This window comes from Gymnoscopelus microlampas, assembly GCF_963454915.1.
Source record: "Gymnoscopelus microlampas genome assembly, chromosome: 18".
NCBI classification, from domain to species: Eukaryota; Metazoa; Chordata; class Actinopteri; order Myctophiformes; family Myctophidae; genus Gymnoscopelus; species Gymnoscopelus microlampas.
The window spans coordinates 2,243,868-2,261,033 of record NC_139955.1 but is presented as its reverse complement, the minus strand read 5'-3'; the positions used below and the strand labels follow the sequence as shown (position 1 = coordinate 2,261,033).

General features: G+C 48.1%; 1 protein-coding gene across 1 annotated transcript; it reads right to left on the bottom strand.

Annotated features, from left to right (window-relative positions):
- Positions 1 to 1,399: 1,399 nt before the first annotated feature.
- On the bottom strand, positions 1,400 to 16,319 carry pcdh18b (protocadherin 18b). The gene is made up of 7 exons (XM_084085985.1): positions 15,590 to 16,319; positions 13,317 to 14,986; positions 12,392 to 12,962; positions 11,579 to 11,667; positions 10,260 to 10,438; positions 4,256 to 4,731; positions 1,400 to 3,750 (listed from the first exon to the last, which is right to left on the bottom strand). Exons 1-7 carry the CDS (start codon positions 15,899 to 15,901, stop codon positions 3,121 to 3,123), a joined length of 3,927 nt encoding a protein of 1,308 aa, XP_083942111.1. The 5' UTR covers positions 15,902 to 16,319; the 3' UTR covers positions 1,400 to 3,120.
- Positions 16,320 to 17,166: the final 847 nt, after the last annotated feature.

The following is a 17,166-nucleotide window of genomic DNA, read 5'->3' as shown; positions in this document are numbered from 1 at the left end:
TTCGTGTGATGAATGCGATTCCTTGTCTGGTACTACAAGTTGTTCCTGCCTTTTATGAACCTTTACAAATATTATTATTTGGGGGCTATTAATAATGGTGCGGACTGCGGAGCGATCAATAAAGTCTGGGGCATTGGAGAAGGGTTGGAAAGGCCCTGTCTACTCTAAACCAGTGGTTCACAAGCTTTTCAGGCCACGACCCCCCGAAATAATCATTTGAACTGGGAAGCACTTGGAATTGTTGGAGTAGAGGTAATATCTGACAATTTGGCCAATGTTTGTCCGTTCTTTATAGTTTGTTGATTACTTTTGATGCAGTAATGGTCTTATTTATTTATTTTGATTTAAGAGATATTAAATTGTTCTTAAAAATCCTTAAATTGTCACTTTAGACATGTGCAGATGCCCTGTCTACACTTATATGTTGGTGTGTTTACTGTTGAATGAGAAATGTTGCTCAGTGATTAAGACCTGAGGCACATTCTAAAAATGTCTTCTAAAGGTTTTTCATGTCAAGGACCCCCAAAGTGATATGTATTTGGCCGCGGACCCCCATCTCAAAATATTTTGTTCCATGGACCCCCCAGAAGCAAAGATTTGAGTTACAAATGTTCGCCTTACAAATATATTTATATTCAAAGATTTGCACACATTTTCATGATTTTTCAAAAATGGCAGATCCACAAGCTCATACTGCGGCACTCTGTGCCGCACTATGCACTATGAGCTTGTAGATCTGCTATTTTTGAATAGCCAAACTATGAAATAATGGTTAAAGTGGTTAAAATCTAAAATGACACAAATGCTTTCCCGGTCTTAATGGGTTAAGCAAATCACCCCCTTGGAGGTCCCGACCCACAGATTTAGAACCACTGGTCTGAACGCCCTTATGTGTAAACCAGTGGTTTCCAACCTCGTCTAGAATAGGGCCCACTCATCTGACGAATTGTGAGCTTGCTCGGCTAAAACCGTTCCAAAACGTTGTAAAATTTTGAAAAAAGTGAGTTTTTAAATTTATTTTGATACTGTAAGTATATTTTGATGCCAATTATTTTGTACTTTTACTTAAGTAAAATTTAGAATACAGGCCTTTTACATGTGAAATTTTCATATTATGGTACTGCTACTTTGTATCTAATACAAACATTTTATTATCCTAGCCTCCGTATTCTGGTCATGTCATAGGCAAACATGCTGTGAAAATAGGCAAACATTCGGCGAAAACAGCCAATGTACAAGCTTGACGCATTGTGAGCTTTTTTTTAATATTCATTATAGATTCATATTCATTTTTGGTGAAGAAATGTTGCGTAGACAAAAGCACATGGCTTAGTATATCGCCCCGGGGGACACCGGTCAAAGTGGTCTAGCAGGAATAGAGGAGTCAAAGATTCATGATGGAGATTCAGTTCTATTTGTGTTGTGTTTTTTTATTGGTGTACCTTCCCCTCTCCCGCACAATTAATCACAGAGACGTGTCACATGTCTAATAATTAATATATTCATATTACATATCATAGTGACAATAATAATAATTATAATAATAAAAAAACATTTCACAATACAAAAGACAGTTTAAATACGCAGATTTTCAATCGCATGTCAAAGCCTTGATTCACGTTTTTTTTTTACTTTTAACATGCATTTGAAATATAAAAATAGAATTCTGATTGCTTAAGTTTATATACATAACTTTTTTATAAATATAAGAATACAAATGTATTTTTAAAATACAAAGATAAATACAGTCACATAGTGTACATTGTGTACCAAACCAAGAAATTACATTATTATTAATTAATTTTTTTGGATATTTAGCATTCACAAAACACATTTACGTTAGAAATGCAACTTTAACGACAATTGCAGGTCTCTCCTTCGACGCTCGCTTTTCCTTCAGTTTGTTTGTTTCTTCATGTGTCTGTCCTCTCGCCACCCAGAATCCTTCACTCTTAGCCTAGGTCAGTGATTCTAAACACGGGGGTCCGGGGGACCCCCAAGGGGATTTGCAAGGCTGTAACTCTGAGAGTTAAAGGAGCACTGTGCACATTTTCAACATTATCTTCATATAGTTGGTCCTCGACAATAAGATGGCACCATGTCTGTCTACATACTCTGTGTCTCAGGGGAGGAGACTGTGGACAGTTCGGAAAGCACCAATGACATCATTGGTAGGCACGTTTGGTCATTTCAAACAAGATTTCAAACTTGTTTTGTTCCTTCTTAGTTTTTCGTCCTTTTTTTATATTGATGCATGAGCAATGGATTCTATTTCAGCATGCTACCTTTACAGGAAGAGAAAGGCTGTAGTTTTATATTAGCTTGGAATCCCCATCGATAATGTCACTGGTAGGCAGGCTTCTGAACTGCCCTTAGCCCACCAATGAGACGCAGAGCAGACAGAAATGGTGTCATATCATAATGAGCATTAGTGAGGACCAATTATATGAAGATACGGTTGGAAATGGGTGAAGAGCTCCTTTAAAATGACACTGAGGATTGTACAGTGTATTTTGGCCTTCCAAGAGATAGAAAATAATAATAATATCAAACTGGGAGACCAAAAAATTAATAAGGGTTTGAGAATCACTGGTCTAGATAAATATGGCGGCTCTCCACAGTATGGCGAGAGGCATGGCGGTCTGGAGAGCGAGGCTAAAGACGGAGGATGCAACATGGACAGGAACTGTAACTCAGCGGTCCGGGGACCCCCAGGGGTCCTTCAGGAGTTACAGTTCTGTAACTCCGGGCGTACAAATGTATTGACTATACTCTCTGAGTTAGTACTTTATATAGTGTAGATTCCCGGTCCCAGAGAACATCGTATCAAACGGGGGTCCGTGGCCTAATAGGCTCTATGCACAGCAGCCATATTGTGAAGACATTCACAGGTGTTATTTGGTGGTTCCATTTGTACACTCTCAAGAGTTATCTGAGAACCACTGTGCTACACTAAATGAAACAGAGCCTTCATTAGTATCCTTGGTAACACCTGTGAAGGAAGTGACAATACGGCTGCTGTACATAGAGCCTACACGCATATCAAACCGGGGGGTTGAGGGCCTTTTGAAACTAAAACGTTTTTTTATTGTTTTTCTCGAGAACCCGGCAGTCGGGGTCTTAGCTCTGCCGGACGTCCTGTAGCAGCTTGTTGATTTCGGCCACCAGTTCGCTGGCGTCCATCAGCTCGTGGCGGCTGTCGCTGCGCTGCTTGCCCTGCAGGTGGCAGCCCAGCACCGAGTCGAAGTCGTCCTCCTCATAGTTCTCGGGGATCTCCTCCATGGCGGGGAGCCACTTATTGGCCACCGGGGGCGGCCCCTGTAGGGCCACCACCACCTGGCCCGCTGGCACGGGCACCGGGGGTACCACCGGGGGTGGCGCCATCAGGGTGGGGCTGACGAGCGCGGTGAGCGGCGGGCACGACGACGGCGGCCCGTTGTTGTTGTTGTGCTGCTTGAGGAGCGGCATGTTCTGGGGACTGTTCTTGGGGGCCTGCAGGTGGTTCTTGTGGCCCCCGCCGCCGCCCTGCGAGCCGAGCTTGGTGCTGGGCTTCAGCGTGTGGTAGATGCTGCTCACGCCGCCGGGGTTCTGGAAGTGGGTGTTGGCGGCCCACGCCGCCACGCCCTGCTGGTGGACGGAGGGGCTGGGCTTGCCGGGCAGGTGGCCCCGCCGGCGGTCCAGCGAGCCCGTCATGGGGACGCCCACGCCGCTGTTGCCGCTGCCCACGCCCTTCTGGACGCTCTCGTTGACCTGCGCCAGAGGTGGGGAAAAGTAATTTAGTACATTTACTCGAGTGGTGGACGTTTGAGGTACTTATTTCAGTGTTTATGTTTTTCAATACCTTATATTTTCACTCGACTACGTCTTACTTTTTACTCTATTATATGACAGCCTTAGTTATTAGTGACTTTGCAGATTTAGATTATTTTCACAAAACATACATTAACCACTTAAAACACATTTAATTTTTTGTCTATTCAAGAATTGCCGATCTACAAGCTCACAAAGTGTCGCATCACAAGCTTGTAGATCTATTATGTATGTATTATTATGAAATCGGACTTTCATAATAGCCTAAATACTTCCACTTTGTGCACTGCACTTTTGTACTTCTACTCACGTAGACATTCTGAATGCTGGACTTTTACTTGTAGTATTTCTACATCGTGGTATTGCTACAACCAGTGGTGGAAAGTAACTAAGTACATTTACTTAAGTAAATAGTCCTTAAAGTATTTTTTGCAAGCACACTGACCTGAACGTAGGCGTCCAGGGACTGGGGCAGGAGGCGCTGGAACACGCTGCTCATCTCCGACAGCAGCGACGTCGTCCCGCACAGGTCCTCCTCGCCGCCGGCCCCCCTCCTCCGGCCCCCCTCCTCCTCGTCCCCCCCCTCGTCCCCCTCGTCCCCGCCGCCGCCGTCGTTTCCGTCGCCGTTTCCGGGGTCCTTGCCGAACGTGGAGAAGCTCTGGTGGTTGTTGCGGGCGGAGCTGAGGAGGAGGAGGCCCCCTCCCCCCCCGACGTCCGTGCAGGGCTGCGGGGTCTTCTCCTGCAACGCGGTGGCATCGCCCACGCCGCCTCCTCCCCCGGCCAGGCGGGAGGACTCCTCGCCCGGGATGTAGAGGTTACTGCGGTAGTCCGAGGACGAGGAGGCCGGCGAGGCCAGTGGAGGCATCCAGCACTGGTCCGAGTGGCCCAGGACGCGACACTCCTCCGTGCACAGTCGCATGGCTGCAGAGAGACGGGAGACAGACAGATGGGGTCGTTAGGCAGGTATAGGCAGTGGTTCTCAAACATTTTAATGTCAGGGACCCTCACGTTACTGTGTATTTGGCCGCGGACCACCGTCTAAAAAAATGTTTGTGGCAGGGACATTTTTTTTTTTTTTTTTCTTTTTTTTTTTTTTTTTTAAGTATAGCTAACAAGAGAGGTTTTGTGTAGAGGGGAAAAAAGAGCAGACCAGGTCGAGTTTACCAAGTATTAAAGGTTTAAGTGGTTAAATGAATCCAACATTTTGGCTCCGCCCCCTCAGCCAAAAGTACACCCTGGGTATGTCACTGATCACATGACCTCAATCAATTATCCTTTTCTAGGCAACACAGAAGGGGGGGGGGGCTTTTTTCTTATTTCCACACAACAGCTCTAAGGTGTATTAAAGACATAGTTCAATGTTGAAAATGAGTGGTCTTCCCCTTTAAGTGTTTTGACATTTATTTGGGCGGCCCACTTGCAGTGACCGCGTGGTCCAGGAACCGCTGCTTTTTAATCATTAGGCAATTCCGTCGGGTTAAATCTTTCATTTTCCCCGCCTTCATCGACAGGGCGCCGTGTTGTGTGTGTGTATGTGTGTGTGTGTGTGTGTGTGTGTTTGTTACTATACTTGTGAGGACCAAATGTCCCACACAAGTACAGTAGAATTTGAGAAATGGACGTTGCGAGGACAATTTTTCTGGTCCTCACACGACATATGGTTGTGTTTATGGTTAAAAAGTTTAGGGGTTGGAATTAAGAGTTACACCTGATTAATACGTAGTTGCGTTGCCATTGTCATGCACCGAAAAAATAGACGATCTATAAGCTCACAACGTGTCGCAGCGTGCCATTGTGAAATGGCAGATTGTATTAAAAATAACATACATAAAATCGCTGTCCAAAAATGTTGATGTTCTCACAAGTATAGTTGCGAACGCGGAAGGAGGCGCCTCCGCCCAAGTGGAGCCTACTATGTAACTCGGCTCGGCTTGTGTGTCTGTCTGTGTGCAGTATGTGTGCAGCCGCGCCCCCATGTGACTCACGCTCTCATTGGCTCGCGCCCCCATGTGACTCAAAACTCCGTGACTGAAATATAGCAGCTGCACTACCTGTGTGCAGCCGCTAGAGTGCGCCAGAGTTCACTACTACAGTGTGGCTGAAATATAGAACTGCGTTCGCTTCCAGCGTTCGCGCGTCTTACTTGTAATACAAACCTGTGTGTGTCTGTGTGTGTGTATGTGCGCGCGTTGCGCAACGTGGTTTTATCAGCGCACACCCAAACAAGCTTTTCATCTGCCCTAAGATGTATTATAAATGTCCCTTTCATGTTAATGAGGGGATAATGAGGTCCCTCTATAGCGGCGGCCGATACGTGCGCGGCAGCCGCTCCTTTTTTCCTTTTTTTTTAACGAAGGCTTTAAGTTGGCATATTTGATTTGTCTAATTTATTCTTCAGAGATTTTTCTATTTGAAGATTTAATATTGAATGGGAGGCGAGTTGAAAGGGAGGGGGGGGGGGTGGAAACAGCACAAGGGCTTTTAAGAGGAGGAGCGGCTTTTTGAATGGCTAATATGCATTGATCTGCCTGGATGAATTGTCCCCTCCATGCTAAATACATTTGCAGGTAGCGAGGGCACTCTGTCTCTCTCTCTCTCTCTCTCTCTCTCTCTGTCTCTCTCTCTCTCTCCCCTAAGAGTAGTGCCTTTCAGACTAATTAGGGCAGATTTCCAGCATGTGCCCGGAGACAGCAGAGCGTTGCACCCACCAGAGAGAGTCAGTCAAATATTACCTTGATGGAAAAAGACAGGAATAACCAACAGGCATTCACTTTTCTCATCTCTTTCTTTCTCTCTCTCTCTCTCTCTCTCTCTCTCTCTCGCCAATCTTGCCCGCACACTGAGAATTAGAAATCACATGACCTTATTGTTCTCCCTGCATGGTGTTGATTTAATCATTTAGCCCCCGTTATGCTGTATAAATGCGTTGGCCGACGGTTAGTGTTTTGGGATCCGGATCCGGAGGAACCGGGTCCAACATTGAATCGGTTCCATCACATTTGGGGGGAAAAACGAATTTCAAGCACCACCATACTAACTCTGAGAGTGTACAAATGGAACCAAATGGACCCGAAAGGGTCCATTTGGTTCCATTTGTACTCTCTCAGAGTTACAGAACTGTAAGGGTCCTTTTGGTACCCCACTGAGTAACCTAGAGCGTCTATACCACACTTTGAGGACCAGCGAGGTGTATATAGGAATCATTAAAGGGAATCAATAAGAAAGACATTTCTTATCACATAAATATTTGGCGGCCCCCCTGTAGTAACTGTAAGGACCCACCGTAGGGGTCCCCGGACCCCCTGTTAACTATTTGACTGCCAATGATGAGATTTCTCGTCCTGTTTTGCTACGGTGCAGGCAGCCAATGGCGAGAATGACGAGATCTTTTTTTGTTTCAGTGGTTTTCCACTAGATTGGCTCCCAGTGAAGGAGAGAAGTGGCGGGTCACACGATCGCACAAAAAAAAACTGTTCACTTCCTTGTTATTGGATTTGTGAGAATGGCTACATTCAACTGCCCATAACTATGGAACGGATTATCACGGTCGGATAAGTCTTTTAAAGTGATCGGGGGATCAATCATACTGGAGTTGAATATTCTATGATTATTCAAAGGTTAGTGAAATCACTCAAAAATCGCTGGCAGTGGCATGGCAAATTTATGTTTTATTTCTGTCAGTCAAAGAGTTAAAGACCCATGATTGGAACCGGGGCAAGAGGCCCCCCGCCCCTCTCTGGCCCTACCTCTTTGATCATTTGTCTTAATACAGAAACGGTAAAGGGGGGGTGCATTTTTCTCTTCCTTTAGCCATGAGACACGTTTGGGAAGGGCTCTACAGTCCGTCGAGGAACAAAAGCCGACGGATCGGGAAAAACGCGGAGTCGGCAAACGCTGTCAACGTGGGGAGCTGATCTGCAAGCCGAGAGCGAGGCACGTACAGTACAGTGGTGGGCGAAGGATTCAACCCCCAGGAGTCAGAGTGTAGATGCTGCTGCTGGTCAAATATCGCTACAACTACAAAGTTGAAAGTTGCTCAGTCGAATTTGTATTTGAGTTAAAGTACTGGAGTACTTGCTTTTAAAAGTCCTCAAATTTAAGTGCTTAGGTATTTAAAAGTGCAAATTGCAAAGTACATTTCCTTTATTTATTTATTTTAATGTTTTTATGTCAATGCATTGCTGGATTGAAATGTAGAAATGTTCTAAAACAATTCAACGTTTCAAAAAAATATTTTCAAAAAAGTTGATCTGTATTTTCACAAAATTTTTGAATAGGGCTTAAGAGGTTAATTCATAATATATTTGTGTAAGTTTGTGTACCAGAAAATGAGTGGGGTCTACTACAGTAGTAGTAGTGGAGTTACAGTTATAAGCTTCCCAAAAACTAATAATAATAATAATCAAGTAAAGAACAGATACTCAAACAATGTACTCAAGTACGGTACTCTGTCAGTAAATGTACTTTGTTACTGTCCACCACTGCGTGCGAGAGGGCATGTCTTACCCTCTCAAAACCAGGAGGGGGAAATCTCAAGCGTGTTCCAGTTCCATCCTCACCACATGCACGTGTCTACTCACTCTCTCTCTCTCTCTCTCTCTCTCCCACATGGACCCCTGCTCCCGCCATAATGACAGGCCACTGAATAAACTCCTGCCGCGCTGAGAGGCCAGTGGAGGAAGAAGCACTCCAATTTATTTTACTGAAGTAAAGTAAAAGTACTTCAACATCTTTTACTCTAAGTAAATGAACTTAGCGAATGGGTGGTTGGGTTGTGGGGTACGGTGGCATGGTACACATGCAGAAGGAGAAAGGTGAGAGGGCTGGAGGTGTAATTATATGTTCTGTAAGGGTTTAATCACTATGCCCTGGTCTCCCGGGGCAACCCGTGGCAATTAGGTGGCACCCTGTCCTCAGACGCATGCATGCCGCGACTTCCTGTTTGGGTGGCGGCTAAAAGTGACGGTTTGGTTGGAGGAGAGGAGAAGAGGGATGGGGGGGTGACTAACAAGCAGAGCTGTGGTGCGCGCCAGGGAGGGTTGAGGCGTTAGCGATGAGATTGTCTGCTGAGTCTGGGCCGACCTTAATTGGGAGATAGCTCAATCGCCATGTTGAATGATGGCTGTGGGAAGATGGCTAGGGGAGAGGAGGGGAGAGGACAGGAGAGGAGAGAGCCACTGAGTGATAAAGGAGGTGCAGCAGTGTGCAACCGGTGTAATGATGGCTGGTGGTGGTGGAAGGCATGTGTGTGTGTGTGTGTGTGTGTGTGTGTGTGTGTGTGTGTGTGTGTGTGTGTGTGTGTGTGTGTGTGTGTGTGTGTGTGTGTGTGTGTGTGTGCGTGTGCGTGTGTGGTCTCCGGGTGTGGTGAGACAGAACAAGCCTGCAGTCTATTATTCTGTGAAATCCTTGCACTTCCTATAAGCACTGCAACATTTGTCTTGGGATGCAGGCTCGGTACACTTGTTTCCTCCATTTTGTGCCAGGCAAAGCTAACTGACACCGAAACGAGCGTTTTAATCCGTTTCGTTTTTTTTGCCGTGGAGAGAGAGCGCCAACGCTCCATATTGCAATAGGAAAGTGGGCCGCTGAAAAGAGGGGGGCATGATATCACACTGTATCTGCAATGATATAGAAGTATAAGGCAAATAAAAAGCAGGAGGCTGTGAACCTAACTTGAATTTGAACCACGTATGCCCTATACACTTAGTAAACTAATTTGCTCATTTTGAAACTCGTGACATTTTCTGAAACGTTCAGATTGTTTTTGAAAGCGAAATTGAAATTGTTTTTCCTATGACACATGGCCCAAAATAGGGATGCCAGGTTGATGATAGCGGTTGAAGCAGCCCATCACTTCTGTGTCTAATCGGCGATTCCCTGTGACGTCATTTGGCCATCCCCCTGTGACCCGCCGGAGCGCAACAAACACGGCATATAACGAGAGCTGTGCTGTCGGATGCAGTCTCTACGGTCGGGAGGTGACGCGAGAGAAACATGATGAAATGCTTGAGGGATGGAGGGGGGGGGGGGGGTGTACGCGTGGGTATGAGGGCAGTGGTCCCCAGATGATTAGCTTAATGTGCAAGATTGTTTTCTCACTCAACAGTAAACAAACCAACATGCAGTATACGTGTATAAAGGGTGTCTGCACATTTCTAAAGTTAGAATTTAAGTATTTTTAAGGCCTTTTTAATACCAAATTGTCCCAATTGTCAAATATTACGTAAGACGAGAGGCAAACATTGCGTTGCGAGGCGTTGTGAGCTTGTAAATCGGCTATTTTCACAACATGTATCTGTGGAACCGAGTCAAACTAAATGTAATGCCTACAATTCCAAGTGTTTGTCACTCAGGGAAGGGGGGGGGGGGGTAGTATGAGTAGTTTTTTTTTTTTTGGGGGGGGGGGTTCGCGGCTCTTAAAGGTTTAGATGGGGGAGGGGGGAGTGTACCTGCATGCCCTCTGTGGTGGTGGTGGCCGTCGAGCGGGTAGAGCTCGGTGAAGCCCTCCCCCAGCAGCAGCCGGTCCATGGGCGACTCCCTGCCCGGGTCGTAGTCGCTGTCCCCTGCCTCGCTGTCGCCGCGGCCGCTGTCCTTCAGGCTAAACTTATCCATCTCATTCAAAGCATATCTGTGGAGAGGAGAGAGGGAGAGGGAGAGATACAGATGGATTGAGAAAGAGAAAGACAGAAAAAGAGAGAGACGGAGAGATTCGGGTTAAATCTCCAAAATGTGATTGGTCGATCATCGGGCATTAATATCATCAAACGGTCGAGGACTTATGCTGCGCTGTCGATGGAGGGGAGGGGAGGGGAGGGGGGGATAAGACGCGGCGAGAGGCAGCGCTTAGCGGAAGAGGTTTTGCATGAAATTATGCAAATGAGCAGAGAAATGTAAAGTTATTAAGCTGAGGGTGTTTGACTCTGCACCTCGAGGCGGCAGAACGTGTGAGCTTTCAAAGAAGGGGGGGGGGGTGCGGTGTGTGTGTGTGTGTGTGTCTTGTATACTACATTTGTTAGGACCAAATGCCCCCACAAGTATAGTCAAATTTGATAAATAGACATTGTGGGGACAGTTATCCTGGTCCTCACAAGACAAATTGTGGTTTTAATGTTAGAGTCAGGCTTGCACTTGAAAAAATGTTCAGGTTAGGATTAGACATTTAGAGGTTAGGTTTAGGGTGTTGGAGTCATGCCTGATGAACACCTAATTGCAGGCTGGTGTCTTGCATAATAGAATAGCCGATCTACAAGGTATTTTCGGAATTAGGGTTAAAAACGGTTATAAAGAAATACATTGAAAATGACATTCATAAAATCACTGTCTTAAAACACTGATGTCCTCACAAGTATAGTGTGTGTGTGTGTGTGTGTGTGTGTGTGTGTGTGTGTGTGTGTGTGTGTGTGTGTGTGTGTGTGTGTGTGTGTGTGTGTGTGTGTGTGTGTGTGTGTGTGTGTTTGTGCGCGTGCATACACATAGAACCACATTTTTTTCCTTTGGAACCCCAATCTACACTGGAAGATTCTCAATGTGAGAGGGCACAAATGGAACCGAATTGACCCGTAAGGGTCCATTTGGTTCCATTTCTACCCTCTCAGCGTTACAGACCCGTATGGGCCCGTTCGGGGTCCCCAGACCCAAAGTTGAGAACAAATGACCTCAAAAGTATAGTAATACCAACGTGTGTGTGTGTGTGTGTGTGTGTGTGTGTGTGTGTGTGTGTGTGTGTGTGTGTGTGTGTGCGTGCGTGTGCGTGTGTTTGCGTGTTTACCTGTAGCTCCTAGTATATTTGTTGCCTCTGAAGCTTGGCCTGGGCTGGTACTGGCCCTGATGAAGCATGGATAATAGCTGTGAGACTTGCTACAATCCACAAAGAAAGACAAAAGGAAGACAAAAGAAAAGAACGACAAAAACAGAAAACAAAACAAAAAAAAGGGAAAACAAAAAGGAAAGGAAAAGAAAGGAAGGAAAAAAATGGAAGAGGGGAAAATGAATTGTGATGGAGGCAAGACAAGGCAAAGCCACACGACAATGTGGGGTGCATGGTGCTTTTTTTGTGGGGTGGGGGTGGGGGTGGGTTGGGGATGGGGGTATTGGATGGGGTGGGGGTCGGGAGCGGGTGAGGGGAGGGCACTGCTGAATTATGAGGTCAACAAAAATATGGCACAAAGGGCTGAAGGTAACGGAATAATGGAGGGCGAGGGATAAAATTCAGAACAGTGCTGCTGAATAATATTACGCATGACGTCATACAAGTAACATCAGAATCTGCTCCCTGGCATAGCGTAGCAAGTGATTCACACATTGTATACTATTTACTATAGATCCATAAGTGTGGATACAATCATGCTTAATTTATGGTAAGTGTTATGATAATGTAGTGGTGGTTAAGTGATGGTGTAGTGCACCAGAAATAATCAATATACAAGCTCACAGAGTGTTGCGCATAGGCTATATTTGCCGAGTGACACTGTCACACACCAAAGTATAACAGGCGTTAAATTACTTCCACTTAACGTCAGCGCGTCTACGCATGCGGGAATCTGACCAGTAAACGCCATAAGTGAAACATTCCGTCTCTTACCTCCACGGGGGGCGTGGCGTGGGCCAGCTCCAGCGCGAAGTTCTCCGCCACGTGATTGGAGGAGATGGTGACCAGGCTGTTGAGCGACTGTCGGCTGTGGTGGCTCTGCCGGCTGCCCATGGTGCCGCCCCGCTCCGGCAGCGCGGGCGAGGGCGAGGCGGAGGGCGAGCAGCGGCCGGGGTGGTGGGCGCGCACGGGCAGCGCGCCGTTGACGGTGGGCACCAGCGTGATGTCGCCCTTGTGGATTTGCCGCGCGGGCTTCTTGGGGTGGTTCTGGTAGCTGCTCTCGGCCACGCGGCAGTTGTAGTTGTGCCGCGGGTCCCTCTTCTTCTCGCGGCCGCAGCGCGCCGTGGCGAACATGACCATGACGACCAGCAGCAGGGCGCAGACGGCGCCCAGCGAGATGATGACGATGAGCGAAAGGTCCAGCGGCGGCTGGCCGGAGCCGCCGGTCGGGTGCAAGGGGGGGAGGACGTCCATGTTCTCCTGCAGCGAGAGCCGCAGGACGGCCGACGTGGAGAGGCGCGAGGAGCCCCGGTCCTGCACCTCCACCCGGATCTCCAGCACGTCCCTGGGAGCAGAGGGAGCAGTAGTTTAATAATGGAACTTAGTTGATTTAATTGATTTGGGAAAATATCAAAAATATCAAAAATCGATCATTTAATAAAATAATCAATTCATAATCTATCCCTATACTGGGTATGTCATTAGGTGAAAACTTAACCAAATATATGTTTTCTTTATTTGGAATATAACCGATCTAGAAGCTCACGTGTCACAATTGCGATGTGTATTGAGCTTGTAGATCTCTTATTTTCACTATTTTGGTATGACACTGTTGTGTATCCTTCAATATATAACAAAATCTCATCAGAAAAGGCATCGATGGAATCGCTAAGAAAACAATCGATTGTTGCCGCCCTACCTGGGAACCTGCTCCAAGCTGCCATTGGTCCGCAGCTCGCAGCGTCGTGCATCCATCGCGAACAGCCCGTCCTCGTTGCCCCCCGCGATGGCGCAGCTGAGCTCGCCGTTGGCCCCGGCGTCGCGGTCGGTGGCCCGGATGGCCGCGACCAGCTGGCCGGGCGAGGCGTACCTCCAGACCGGAAGCTCTGCGGTGTGGTTGCGCAGGGATGGCGAGTGGATGACCGGCGCGTTGTCGTTCTCGTCCAGCACCGTCAGCAGGACGCTGGTGTTGACCGACAGCGCCGGGTTGCCGCCGTCACGGCCCTGGACTGTGAAGGCGACGCGGCTGATGTCCTCGTGGTCGAAGCTGCGCAGGGCGTAGATGGCGCCGTTGGACGGGTCGATGGTGACGTAGGTTGAGATGGGGCTCCCCTGGACCAGGGTGTCCACGATGGTGTAGGTGACCTGGCCGTTGGTGCCCAGGTCCGGGTCCGACGCCACCACCGTCATCAGGTAGGCGCCGGGCGAGTTGTTCTCCGAGCGGAAGACCTCGTAGCGGTCCTTCTCGAAACGTGGCGGATTGTCGTTCTCGTCCAGCACCTGGACGGTGAAGTGTTTGATGGTGGACAGGCTGGGGGAGCCCCTGTCCTCGGCGATGACCGTCAGGCTGTACTCGGACCTCTTCTCGCGGTCCAGGGACACGTTGGTGAGGATCATGTAGTTCTTCTCGTAGGTCTTCTGGAGCCGGAAGTGGCCGTGGCCATGCAGCCGGCACACCACCTCGCCGTTGAGCCCGGCGTCGCTGTCGTCCACGCGCACCAGCGCTATGAAGGTGTCGACGGGCGCGCCCTCCGAGATGTAGGCCACCTCCTCCTTGCCCGGGGTCATCAGGTTGATGTTGATCTCGGGCTTGTTGTCGTTCACGTCCACCACCTTCACCACGATCTTGCAGAGTCCGGGGATAGAGTTAGGCCCCAGGTCCTGTGCCTGAACGTCCAGCTCGTAGCTGGAGGTGGTCTCATAGTCCACCCTCTTTATAAGAGTAATGTGGCCGTTTTCCGGGTTGATCTTAAACGTTTCCAAAATCTTGGGCGAGACGTGGCTGCTGAAGGAGTAGACAATTTTCCCATTCGTGCCCTCGTCCGGATCGGTGGCGTTCAGGTCGATAATCAGCGTCCCGAGCGGCGAGTTCTCCAGCAAATTGATCACATATGCCTGCTCGTCAAAGCTCGGGCTGTTGTCGTTGGAGTCGGAGACGCTGATCTTGAGCAGCGTGGAGCCCGACTTGGGGGGCACGCCGTTGTCCGAGGCGGTCAGCTGCAGTTGGTAGCCGGACTGCACCTCGCGGTCCAGCTCGCGCATCACCACCAGCTCGGCGTACTTGGCGCCGTCGGTGCGCGTCCTCACTTCGATCCGGAAGAAGTTGTTGGGTGTCAGTGCATATGCGTGCAGGGCGTTATCCCCGACGTCGGGGTCCGCGGCGGCGTCCAGCGGCACGCGCGTGCCCACCGCCGCGCTCTCCGAGATCTCCACGGGGACGATGGCGCGCGCGAAGCGCGGCGCGTTGTCGTTGATGTCCAGCACCTCCACCTCGACGTGGAACAGCTGCAGGCTCTCGGTGGGCAGCGTCACCACGTCGAACTCCACCGAGCAGTTGAGGTTCTTCTCGCAGAGCCGCTCGCGGTCGATCTTTGATTGATTGAGTGAATATTGTTTTGTTAGACATAAATACGAGTAGCCTAGCTACAGTCATACAGTCTAAAAAGGATTTATACAAAAAAAGTATGTTAGATTTTACGAGGGGGTGGGGGTTCCCAGATGACAGAGTGACAATTTAAGGACTTTAAAAAAAACGACTCTAATAACTGGCCAAATTGTCAAATAATATAAGAAAGTGGCAAAAAATAGCCGATCTACAAGCTCACAACGCCGAATCCAACTATAAATCGAATTGAAAGTGGCAACAAGAAAGAAAATCGCCGATCTGCAAGCTCACAACGCCTCGCAAAGCGAGGCGTTGAGAGCTTGCCGATCAGCTATTTCCATCTATCCGTAGAACCGAGTCAAACTAAACGCATCAACTCCTAAAATTCCAAGTGTTTAAATTATTATGTTTTTTGGGGGAAAGGTTGTGAGCTTGTAGATCAGCTATTTCCATCAATCTGTAGAACCGAGTCAAACAAACTAAATTGAATTGAAAGTGGCAACAAAAAGAATAAATTGCCGATCTACAAGCTCACAACGCAGGGAACCACCGGCCGCATAGAGAAAGGATAATGTTTTTTGTTTTACCTTGGTGCCGACGCTGATCTCGCCGTCCTCCTCGCGCACCAGGAGGAACGGCGTGTCGCCCCGCTGCATGGCGCGGAACCGAAAGGCCGGCGAGCCGGGCAGCTTGGCCAGGACGCCCGCCACGTCCTCCTTGAGCCGCGCGATCACCGTGCCCACCCTCTGCTCCTCGTACACGCTGTATTTCAGGGTCTTGCCGGCGGCGCCGTGCAAATTGACGGCCAGCAGGAACAGCAGCAGCGCGATGGAAAGTACATTCCCTTTGGTGGTGATGGTGTGGTGGTGGTTCGATTTCTGATGGTGATGATCCCCCATCTTCAGCCCCTCAGATGTTTCCCCACAGAGGAGACACAACAGCAAAAAGGAAAATGGGGAAGGGGGGGGGAAATAAATAAAATCGCTTGATCACAAGTCTGGCATCTTTAAAAAATCCCGTTTTTCAGTCACTTGTTCCCAAGAAAAAGTGCCACCAGAAGCCGTGGTGGGGGGCAGATCATGGAAAACCCCGCAGTTTTAATGCAGATTATGCTCGATCCCCATCTCCCACAACAAACAAAAAAAAGTCCTCCTTATTCGGGGTTCCCGTATTTCCACGTACAGAAGACCCTTTTAATAAACTCGGGTCGCGGTGGTGATGTTGTCGTCGTCGTCGTTGGAAAAGGAGCTGTTGCTGTTATATTATAGATCCACATGCGTCCGGACCCGTCGCCCCTTCTTGACTGAGTGTGTGTGAGTGAATGAGTGAGAGTGTGCCTGAAAAGGCGCAGCGCTCTGTCTGGTGGTGTGTGCGCGCGCGTGTTGCATGTGTGCGTCGAAGTGTGTGAGAGTGTCTGCGCCCGTGCGCGCTGGTCTCTCTCTCTCTCTCTGTCGCGCCCCCCCCCCCCCTCTTTGCCCCCCCCCCCAAACTGCGTCTCTTTTTCCTCGACTCACACAAAAACATTCCCCCACCTCTTCTCCTCCTCTCTCTCTCTCTCTCTCTCTCTCTCTCTCTCTCTCTCTCTCTCTCTCTCTCTCTCTTCTCTCTCCTCCAGTGGTGGAAAAAGTACTCACTTTTATTTTACTTGAGTAAAAGTACCAATGCTGCAATGTAGGAGTTCTCTGTTAGAAGTCCGGAATTCAAAATGTATAGTATTACTTGTATTACTTGAGTAGAAGTACAAAAGTATTGACATCAAAATGTACTTAAAGGACCAAAAGTAAAAGTACTCGTTATGCAGAATGAAAGTGTATACAAATATTTTGAAAACAGCAAGCAGCTGCAAACAGCAGTCTTGCAACGCATTGTGAGCTTGTAGATCGGCTATTTTCAAATGGCCGAAATATAGGGCTGAAGTGGTTAATGCGTGTTTTGTTATAATAATCAAAATGTACAAAGTAGCTATACTATCTAGAGTTTTCAAATAATTACAAAGTGCAATATTTGCCTCTGAGATGTGCAGTGGAGTTGAAGTAAAAGTATATAAATTTGGAAATACTCCAGTAAAGTAAAAATTCCTCAAATGTGCACTTAAGCACAGCACTTGAGTACATGTACTGAGTTACTTTACACCACTGCCCCCTTTAAATCAAGTGAAAGCCCC